Below are 12,079 nucleotides of genomic sequence, written 5' to 3'. Positions count from 1 at the left end.
CAATAAAACTTGTACAGGAAGCTATATTATTATATAATATTATTTACACCACATTTACATACGGAATGATAGACAAACGTGTGTGAAAATTGTGTTTGCACTCAAGTTATGTTCATTCACAATTTGCTACGCATATTTTCAGTTTGTGCAACTGATTATATTTGCAATAATTGTTGTTACCGATTATTGAAATATTCGTAAATGCTAAATTAAAACTGAATTTTACATACACTGGGTGAGATCGGGACTACACGCCAGGAACTCACGGCCCTCCCACTTCTGTCGGTGTAATTTCTGCATTACAACATTTGCAATATAGGGACTTGCGTTATTACGAAGAGAGCAGCACCCTTTGTCACACCAGCTTTTGTTGCCTGCAACAGTGTGTTCAAGGAGCATCAGGTGCTTTACGTGAACAGCCAAAGACGAGGCCAGCCTCCCAGATCGGCCGTCGTCTCGTGTCGAATCGCGACCGTCACGGAACTTGACGCACCGTTTTACTACATCGGTTTTCAATAGAGGTACTGCCCTGAACACTCTCCATTCTCCGAAAGATGTCTACCGGTGTTTGCCATTTGGCAGCCGAGAAAAGAATACCAGCACGCCAGACCCATTTGAAAGCTTTTGGTAATAACGTCAACACAGTTCACATTTACCGCACACGAATGCTATGCCAATTGCCAGTCTACTTACATGCCTGTATCAGTCTCACTACATTGCATATATGCTGCAGCAACAAGCTCAAAAAAAACATTTTGATTGCCCCGTATAATGCCGGATAGTTCTGAATCTCGACATTTTAAATAGCCAGGAAGTCTGACGCCGATGAATTAATACACTAAATACAGTACCGAAATCAGTTTCGATAGGAACACTGTCAACTTAACAGAAGCAGCACTCGGGAAGTGCTGCTTCTGGATGCCCCATCTGATGCTCCTGTCAATTTCTACCTTTCAGGAAGTGTGAGGGAAGCATTTACAGGTAGGGCCGGAAGCGTGTGTGGCGAAGCAGTACGAGAAAGTCTCGACCCGTGGTGGACGACACTGGCAATGCCTCGGCAGCTGTCTGCGATGGCTCGCTCTCTTGGCTGACTCGTCTCGCAGCCAAATGGCAGCTATGTCTGCAGTGACACTGTGCAGGCCACAGATCGCCATAAAATACGGCACCGTGCACTGGTACTGATAGGTGTCTCAAGTAGCAGTTGTTTCCCTAGAGTGCTACTCGGACAAAAGGACACTGTAGAAATGTCACAGACAACAGCACATTTACAGTAAGTTCTTGATGGTAGCCCAGCTCTGATTGGCCTGGAATCTGTCTTGCAGGTGCAATCATCTGATGTCAGACAAAGTCCATTTTCATTTAGGCCATTATAGAAATGACCATAAATGGGCTCGAGTACATCCGGTCAACTGCAACAGCATCTATTACACAGAACCGAAGTTATTTTAACGCTGCAACCACTGCGTCGTGCAGTAAAGGGCCCTCAATCTTAAGATTTATAGAGACTTCCCGTGCTGAAATCTGATCGTTACGTTGACTGGTCAGACATTTCTAACTCTGTGGCTTGATGTACTTCTCAACAGGACGGAGCCACCTCACACGTGGTCAAGACAGCCTACAGAAAAGTAAACTGTTCCCAGAATGAATTTTTTGGTTTCCAGCAAAGTGCACATCAATATGAAACTTTCTGGTATATTAAAACTGTGCGCTGGGCTGAGATTCAAATTCGAGACCTCTGCTTTTCGCGCACAAGTGCTCTGACAGCTATCTGAGCACTACTAAAGACATGTCCTTACAGCTTTACTTAGGCCAGTACCTTGTCTACTAAACATCAAAACTTGCAGGAAATCTATTACTCTAAAGAATTTGTCTGCAGACTGCACAATTTTGAGGAAGGCTAATATCTGTCGGCAGTCTTAATCTATAGACCTTTCAACATGTGACTCCTTTGTACGGGATCATCTGAAGAGATATCATTTATCACACGGGAGCTAGAACCCTAGCTCAGTTCGATACACTGAAGTGGAAATAGTCAGCATCCCACATGATACGGTGCCATACTACACAAAACTCAGTTACGAGTTGCTCAAAACATGTGGCAAAATTGACAACATTTAACTTATGACTTTCAACCTTCATTTTTTCCTGATTATTTAAAATTTTCCCAATTCTCTGTACAACATGAGAAATATAAAAGATATCCAACAGAGCAAATACCACAGAAGTAAAACTAAAATTAGAATTCAGAATGTAAAAAAGATACATTTTGCACCGTCAAATATTTTAAAGACAAGAAAATGATCTAAGAAAACCAAAATATGTATCTATGAAAGTCACATAATCATTTCTAAAATACGCATGTGAAACCTTGACTCACAGCATGCCAAGGAAACCCTCAGGATATGTAACAGGAAAATAACTATGCAACTTATTCGTAGATTCAGATGTGTCTAAGATGGAAGCTGCAACGATTAAGTGATTTGGTTACATAATGAGATAATTAGAACATAGATGTGTGAAGACTGCAGTAGAACAGAAGGAGGAAAGAAGATTACAGTTACATCCCTATCATCAGTGCAACTGTTACAGACAGAGCACAAGCTCAGATTGTTTTGGGAATGGAGAAGGAAACTGGCCACACCCCTTGCACAGGAAACAACCTGGCATTTTCATGGAGCAATTTAGAGAAATCATGTAAAATCTGAAATTTGAAGACCAGATGGGGATATCGACCATCATCCTCCTGAATGCAAGAACAGTGTGCACCACCCCACTTTGTCCCCAAAAGATTACCAGGTTTACCAAAAAAGTGATCTCTTAGATTGTGTGGGAATGGACCTATAACCTTCCAAAATTTCTTCTTGGAGACAACATGTAATCTCAAGCTAGTTTGTCAAAATATTGTCAAATTGGCGGCAAAGAACTTCCGTAACTTTTAACAACAACTTAACAATAAGCTTTAGCAAAAGCTCTTACACACAAAAAACTGATAGATGGGAAATGCAGCCAGAGTAACTTTTCCCCCCACAAGCAATAAAGCACAATGATAATCTATAAACTTACACTGCTATAACAAAATGCTTTGCAAGCTTACTAACCTTCCACTGAGACTCCGGCGAACCGATGATCGTTACCCTGCGTTCCGTCAGCTGGTCAACCGGTTTGTCATGTTCGAGTGGGGCTATCTTCACAGAGGCACCAGAAAAGCGGATGATGTTGCGGATGTGTGTACCTTTCGTTCCAATGATGGCACCAACAGCATTATTTGGGATGTAAAGGTAAGTTGTTTCCTGCGGAGCAGTAAAAAAAACATGTCAACTAACTTCTGCACAAAATAATAAGCACCAGCCATTGACACACACACACACACACACACACACACACACACACACACACACACACACACACCCAATGAAAGTGTATAATACATTGATATATAGGTTCATTATATCTATTCCACACAAAGATTGGTTTTCAAATAAAATTGTAAATGCTTTCACAATGGTTGTCTTAATCGGTGGTGAATCATCTGGGTCATATTGTCATGGTTATTATACCTAGCAATAAATTTTAGATGACCAACTTGCAAAGTGGGATAGCTCAACAAACTGTCATTTTTTACAGGGCACCAGCAGCATCAAAAAATGCAGCAGGCATGCTAATGATGAGCTAATGAAGATATAAATACATACTGTATTTACGCGACTGTAAGACCATGGTTTTTTCCAAATTAGTCATTTGAAAAATACGGGGTCATCTTATATTCGTAGATTTAACTATTACTGCCGAGATAAATGTTTTCACAGTGTTTAATAGATTAATACAGGCGTCATCTTACATTTACATATAAAACTGGCTATTGACATTTCACACAAATTTATTTTGAAGAGTTCCGAAAGGTAGAGATCAGCAAACGATACTTTCATTTGAATAGGCTTGAAATTTCCCAATACAGAGAATCACTCAAAGTATCTATCTACTATCAGTCATGTGACATTTGACTAACAGCACTAGTGCAATGGGTGGGTATGTGAGAAACTATGAACTAGGCACTACAACAATCTAATGCTCTTCTTAAAACATTAACAATCTGGTGGAACAGAAAAAAACCAACTCTCAAACATTTGTTGTCTGAATAGGTTTGCTATTTAAAGTTCTCATACAGGTATGGGTACCATATACATTTATGTTGCTTTGTAAGTAAAGGTAACACTCAAAGTTGAAAATCTTGTCCTTCAAAACCCATTACACCATTCGGAACCCAAGTTAGTATCTACATCACAGGTGAAAATTTGGTAGCTGTTCACATATTAGTATATTGGGGGTAAACATTACCAGCATTTAATGAGCTTTAGAATCAGGTGGTAACATTCAAGCGAAATGAGAAAGATAATTAATCTAGAATTAACTAACAAAGGAAACAAATTCATCAAAGTGACTCCAATTGTTACTGCAAGAATAAATAACAGCGGAAAGACACGATGTGAAGATAATACCAACAGACAGCACTAAATCACAGGGTGAGCGAAAAATCGAGAATTGGACTCAATTGTGATTGCGGTCCTTTATTTATATATTTGTTATTATTGTTACATATGTCCTGCACCCTACAAGATATGGACATCTATGTTTGACTGTTGCTTAAGCACGACACTACGGAAGGTGGGCAATGACACAAACTTAGCTGAGAACTACAAGTGTGGGGATGCGAATGGTGAGTGGGCAGCAAATTTCGTCTGGCTGCCACCCGTGGGAATCTATACTGGGTACTTTGGCTTCTATGAAAATCTACCACATTTCAACTGCTGTTTGCCAGAATCCATTTGTATTCAGAATTGTATCAACTTTAAAACTGGCCAGATACTCAACAATAGCATACGTTTCTGCTCAAGATGTTAAAAGTCTAGACCACAGCCAGTGGCATTTTTTTTTTTTTTTTTTCCATGTTTCATGCAGTAATGTTGTCGACACTCACTGTGAAGTACGTTGCAAAAGTTGAGGGTGTGCCAGCTGCTGGTTCTACACAGCCAATGAGAGAGGCAAGCAGACGATATGTTGTAACAGAAGACATTTTTAACATTCTCATATCAGTGTAGGAGTGAAAACCACAGTCCCCACCACAACCAAAAATTTAAAAAACAAATAAAACTAAAAAATATCAACATACTCTCAAGAAACAACCAAATATTTTTAACGAAGTTAAGTTTCACAGCTCCCCTGTTGGGATTAGGGTAATGATTAAAAAATGTACTACAGATGACAGGCAAAACAAAGCTGGCAGTGAAGATAAAAATGTAAAAAAATTTCTTTTTGTTTATTTTATTTCTCATTGTATTATCAAAAACAGACACCAATAAATGGCGTAAGTTTAGAATTGGTGTTATGGTAACATTTAGGCAGATCCTTTAGTCAGTAAAAACATCTAATTTTGATTTGTCAGAATATGTCAGGAAATAAATATTTCTGAAGGAGCTTCTTTAGAAAAAGGGGGTTTGTCTTATACTCAGGGCCATTTTATACTTAGTAAATACAGTATTACACTAACTTAAATGAAATTATCATAGGGTATTACCGGTCAGAAGACTCTATATGGGGTGTTCCGCCACTTAGTGCAAGATTTTCTGTTTGATGCCAAATCGGCAATTTGTGCACAGATGAAACCGAGAGGAAATAAAATGATTAGGGCAACACAAACATCCACCCAGGAACCAAATCCGACATCCTGCAATCTGGAGGAAGCTGTCAAATGAGAGAGACAAATGGAATTAAAGTAAGTAAACTGTTTATTGTTTCAAAAGTAACTGCCATAACTGTTAATAAATTTATCCCAGTGAGAGAGAAGACGGTCCACACCTAAGCAGAAAAATGTTTGCAGTTGTCTCGGAACCATTAGCAGGCTCACATGTCGCAGAGGTTGTTTCGACTACACTGCAAAAGCTTTGTCAGCGAGCACTTGCACATCCTCTATACACTCCTGATTCTTGGAGCCCTGAAGAAAGCCATTCGTGGCCACCGATTTGTTTCGGACGAAGAGGTGCATACCTGGGTAATGTCATCAGTCTGTAGGCAACCCGAAATATTTTTCCGTAAAAGCACTGACAGTTCTGTTCCACAGTGCAATAAATGTTTTACAGTTAAAGTGATTGCTTTTGATATAATAAACAGTAACTTCCTGTTTTACATTTGTCTCTCTCATTTGACTACTACTTATAAATTGACATTAGTAAAGTAATATGTAAATAACCTGATCAGATATCATGAATATATCACAACTAGACTCAGAAGTTCCATTTGTGTTTTGTACACAAATTAAAATAAACACACTTATCACAATGCACTACATTTTTAGTTGCCTTTGCAGCATTATTCCCAAATATTAAATCCTTTGGTACAGTTTTTCATACTTCCGAAACAAAATTGTTAAAGTAATATCATACATAGCCACAAAGCTTGACAACTTGTAAAATGGATAAACTGATGCAAGTGGCAACAAGGTGGTGTATAGGTAATACAGGAATAGGTTTGGCAATGAATAAAAAAAATAGGAATGTGGATAAGCTACTACATACAGCATAGTGGGTGCATTATTGTAGCCAAGACAGACAAAAAACGCAAGCCTACCACAGTAGTACAAGTTTATACGCCCCCAGTTCAGCAGATGATGAATTTGAGGAAATGTATGATGCGATAAAAGAAATTATTCAGACAGTTTAGGGAGCTGAAAATTTAATAGTCATGGGGGACTGGAAATTGATAGTACGAAAAGGAAGAGAAGAAAAGGTAGCAAGTGAATATGGACTGAGATTAACGAACGAAAGAGGAAGCCGCCCGGTAGAATTTTGCACAGAACACAAATTAATCATAGCTAACACCTGGTTCAAGGATCATGAAAGAAGGTTGCATACATGGAAGATGCCTGGAGATACTGGAAGGTTTTAGATAGATTACATAATGGTAAGACATAGATTTGGGAACCAAGTTTTAAATTTTAAGACTTTTCCAGGGGCAGATGTGGATGCTGACCACAATCTATTGGTTACGAACTGTAGACTAAAACTGAAGAAACTGCAAAACAGTGGGGATTGAAGAAGGTGGGATCTGGACAAACCGAAAGAAACATAGGTTGTAGAGAGTTTCAGAGAGAGCAATTGGGTACAATTGACAATAACAGGGGAAAGAAATACAATAGAAGAAGGATGGGTAGGCTTGGGACATGAAATAGTTAAGGCAGCAGACGATCAAGTAGGTAAAAAGACAAGAGCTAGTAGGAATCCTTGGGTAATGGAAGTGAGATTGAGTTTAACTGATGAAAGGAGAAAATATATAACTATGGTAATGAAGTAGGCAAAAAGGAATACGAACACCTCAAAAATGATATCAACAATGTGCAAAATTGCTACGCAGAGATGGCTAGAGGACAAATGTAAAGCTGTAGAATCATATATCACTCAAGGTAAGATAGCTACTGCCTAAAGGAAAATCAGACAGACACTGACTTCAAGAAGAATATAATAATCCCATTTCCAAACAAAACAGGTGTTAACAGGTGAAAATTATCGAACTACCATATGGTTGCAAAATACTAAAATTCTATACAGGCAAATGGAAAAACTGATAGAAGCCAACCTCGGGGAAGATCAGTTTGGATTCTGCACAAATTTTGGAACATGCGAGGCAATACTGACCCTACGACTTATCTTAGAGGATAGATTAAAGCAAAGGAAAACCTATGTTTCTAGCATTTGTAGACTTAGAGAAATGCTTTAGACAATGTTGACTGGAATACTCCCTTTCAAATTCTGATGAAGGTAGGTGTAAAATACAGGGAGTAAAAGGCTATTCACAATTTGTACAGAAACCTACTGGCAGTTGTAAAAGTCGAGGAGCACAAACGAGAAGCATTGATTGTGGAGTGAGAGAAAGGGTTGTAGCCTACCCCGATGTTATTCAATCTGTATACTGAGCAAGCACTAAAGAAAACCAAACAAAAATTTGGAGTAGGAATTAAAACCCATTGAGACGAAATAGAAACTTTGAGGTTTGTCGTCAAACATGGTAATTGTATCAGAGACGGTAAAGGATCTGGAAGAGCAGTTGAACGGAATGGACAGTGTCTTGAAGGAGGATATAAGATGAACATCTCAAAAAGCAGGATGACGATAATGGAATGTAGTCTAATTAAATCAGGTAATGCTGAGGGAATTAGATTAGGGAATGAGACAAAGTAGTATATGAGTTTTGCTATTCTGGGAGCAAAATATCTGATGACGGTCAAAGTAGGGAGGATGTAAAATGTAGACTGGTGATGGTGAGGAAAGCATTTCTGAAGAAGAGAAATGTGTTAACTACGAGTGTAGATTTAAGTGTCAGGAAGTCTTTCTTGAAAAGTATGTGTATGGAGTGTAGCCACGTACGGAAGTGAAACATGGACAGTAAATAGTTTAGACAAGAAGAGAATAGAAGCTTTCGAAATGTGCTATAGAAGAATGCTGAAGATTAGATGGATAGATCACATAACTAATGAAGAGGTGTTGAATAGGATTGGGGATAAGAGGAGTTTGTGGCACAACTTGAATAGAAGAAGGGACCAGTTGGTAGGACATGTTCTGTGGCATCAGGGGATCACAAATTTAGTATTGGAGGGCAGCGTGGAGGGTAAAAATCTTAGAGGGAGTCGAAGAGATGAATACACTAAGCAGATTCAGAAGGATGTAGGTTGCAGTAGGTACTGGGAGATGAAGAGGCTTGCACAGAATAGAGTAGCACAGAGAGCTGCATCAAACCAGTCTCCCGACTGAAGATCACAACAACTAGCAGCGGCTAGGTCGCTTAAGGTTAAGGAGGAGGGACAGATCTCTCATACCCGAGTACGAGAGAAGCTTACTCACCGTGCCGTCACCGGCCGCTCCGGGCTGGCCCCCTGGCTGGGCAGGCACACCTCCCGGGTACATCGAGGGGTACGGCGCAGGGCCCGAGCCGTACAGTCCCCCTGGGAAGCCGGCACCCCGGGCGCCGTACCCGATGCCACTCGTCGCCATCATCGCCATCGGGTGTAGTCCGGGGAACATCACGCTCTGAGGCTGGAAGTAAGAGTGGGAGTTAAATGCTGGCTCTGACTGGATATGTTTGGGACACTTTTGAGATAATACTTCAGACACACAACTGTACCATCTGTAAAACTTCAAGCTTTCTATTAATACTGACCGCAAAGTCATTCGTTTGACTCATTCTGTAGATCTCTCCGATGAAAACCTTCGGAAATGTGGCACGACTATACATACACATTGACGTGAGACGAGGAAATTTTAGAAACTTAATGTGTACACAATAAACCGTCACTGTACCACTTTATGTTAGTCACACTTATACTACCTAAATGTAGTCGAGTAAACCAGTGTTGCCAAATGCCTAAAAGAAAATACTGCTGGAAGCACCACCATCTAGTGGTTCCGACACCACTCTTTGAAAATTCTCTGCCGATATTGTCAAGACATTTTCAATTAACATGTGAGTACTTTCTGCTCGTGTATACGTACCTCAAACAAAACCAAGTAAATTAACACATTAGAAGGTATGTCTTCTTACTAATTCTAGTCAAAATTAGTGCCTGTATCGGAAACTACCATACTCTAGCTGTCAATAAATGAACGAGTGTGACGAATTTCACATGCGAGGGAAGTCTGTAAAAAGTTCGGTAAGATCATCTTCTCAAGAATTAAGGTTAACTTTATTTTCTATCAATGTTACTTGAAATCACATTTTATTTTTCTCAGATATTCATGTAGGCCTTCGTGTGGCAACGAGAGCAGAAGAGTCACGCCCGACATCGCAAGCACAGCAGAAAGACCGCCGGACCGTAAATTAGGGAATATTGACGACCCAAATGTACGACAGACAATAATGTCAATAAATTGATGTTCTTTTTAATTGCATTTGTTTTATTAGTTAAATGTCAAGACTGTCAAAATCAGAATTGTCGAATGTTAAGAGAAGACTAAATTGTGCATTCCATTCATTTTCAACTTGTTGGACTGCTCCCTTAGTAGAGTCAAAAATTAACAAATAACAAAGTAGTATCTGTCAGGAGTTGACATCATATTCTAAATACAGCAGTGTGTGTGTGTGTGTGTGTGTGTGTGTGTGTGTGTGTGTGTGTGTGTGTGTGTGGTGTGTCACAAACTCCCGCATAGCGAGTGACCACTGAATGTCTAATCGCTACCGAGTGAGGAACTTGCTGCTGGGACAACACTACGGACCCATAGTGAGACAACGTGCAGAATACCCTGTTATGTATTACAGCTTCTTGTCATGTCAGTCTGCATCTGGACATCATCATCTTATTGTGTCAGGTGTTTTCACACCTTTACCACTTCCAACTGACAATCTTTTATTCCTTCACACACTTCTAAAGTATTGAACTTTCTTATACAAAAGAGCTTCAAATGTTATGTATCATATTTTAATTTAAACATTTAAGTGAGATACATTTTAGGGAAGGTTTGAAATTATGCTTGGAAGTCACGAAGTGTTCTCATTCTCTAATACTGGATGCATATAGGGTGAATATTTTGCGCACCACGAGTTATGCTGCCTCGACACACACACACACACACACACACACACACACACAGTTACTTGACAGTGCTTGAAATTTTCAAATACTGTTAACAATAATACAAAATTGAGAAAATCAAATTTTTGTTACCCTAAGAGGCATTAGACAGCCAACCAGCAACTGCACCGGGTTCTGCAGTCACTTAGTAACAGACTAATTTAAGAAAAATGCTACACTGTGATGAAGGCTGAAGATTTACTTGATTATACTGGCAGTTTTCATGGAAAATCAGTTTTGTTTGCAGGACATTACTACTTCTAAATTAGCTTTATAACACTACCAGTTTCTAAATAGGTAAAACTGTTCCAGCCCTAATCTCTATACGGAGATAATTCGTACAAAGGCCAGTTAATGGGTAATGGTTTTAATTTTCTTTCAAATTGCTATGGCTACCCAATTACTTCATATTAGAAGCCACTTGCAAAACTTCCTGCCAGAATGCATAATTTTACTACAAAATCTAGACAAGGAGGCAAACTAAATTCTCATGTTTCATACCATGTCTATGTAAATTTCTGATGAGCTCAAAGAGATTTTTAATACTGGCAACAAAAACTATCAAGGAGTAAATGTAATGAAAAGTGAGTAAGACTTCCAAGATCCTAAAACAGCTTTCTGCGACTTGTATGGGGGAGGGGGGGGGGGGGGGGGGGCAGCAAACCAGATTTCCCAATTAAAAATTCACTTTCCCCCACCCGAAAGTACATTTTTTCCTGTGAAAACATACTTTCCCTCAGAGTTGAACACTGAAGGTTTCAACCAACAGACAGCACTTCCCAGCACTTTAGCAAATGAGACCCAGCAAATATACACTTATGTAAAGATATTTGATGTGAGACAACATTTACACTGCATATTTGCGTATTACAAAAATATAAACAGAAATTCCACCAAATACTGCAGAGCAGCTTCTGAAGCATTGAAATCAATATTACGACATGGTTTCGTCAGTCAATTACAGCTATGTTAGGTCATCTCGCCAACCAACGATGGCAGATATTCAGGGCACAGGATACGTGATGTACTCATCCAGTAGCAACATCGCTCTTAAGAAGTGTTAACACACAAATAAGAAAACTTAATGGTTTAAATCAATATGCATACAGTATAGCGCCATATAATATATTTCTGACAAGCACAATTTTAGATTTTTCACTACTGTACACTGAAAAGTTCGTGGATTACCTGGTTTCAATACATGTTCCATCAAGCACTTTTCCATAGAAAAGCCCATTATATGTGAAACTGCTCATTAAATCACTTCACACCTTTTTTAAGGATAATTATGCTTTTTGCTATCATTATTGCACAATTTGTAAACTATGAAAGAATTGAAATAAACATGAACTAATATGAAAGAATTAAAACAACCATGAAGAACTAACCCCTTTTTAGCTTATGTTACCCATTATATCACAGACAAAGATACTACTAAAATTAAGCAATGGCAAAAATTTTTTAATG

General features: G+C 39.1%; 1 protein-coding gene across 1 annotated transcript in view; it reads right to left on the bottom strand.

Moving 5' to 3' along the window:
* The window catches only part of LOC126108650 (insulin-like growth factor 2 mRNA-binding protein 1), an 824,356-nt gene that overhangs the window by 18,859 nt on the left and 793,418 nt on the right, over positions 1-12,079 (bottom strand). Inside the window, 2 exon segments of the mRNA XM_049913959.1 lie at positions 3,099-3,290; positions 8,889-9,080. Coding sequence (XP_049769916.1) covers positions 3,099-3,290; positions 8,889-9,080 — 384 coding nt within the window.

The sequence above is a fragment of the Schistocerca cancellata genome, chromosome 11 (assembly GCF_023864275.1).
Source record: "Schistocerca cancellata isolate TAMUIC-IGC-003103 chromosome 11, iqSchCanc2.1, whole genome shotgun sequence".
Lineage (NCBI taxonomy): Eukaryota > Metazoa > Arthropoda > Insecta > Orthoptera > Acrididae > Schistocerca > Schistocerca cancellata.
The sequence above is the reverse complement of the archived record's forward strand: the minus strand, read 5'-3'. Positions and strand labels throughout refer to the sequence as shown.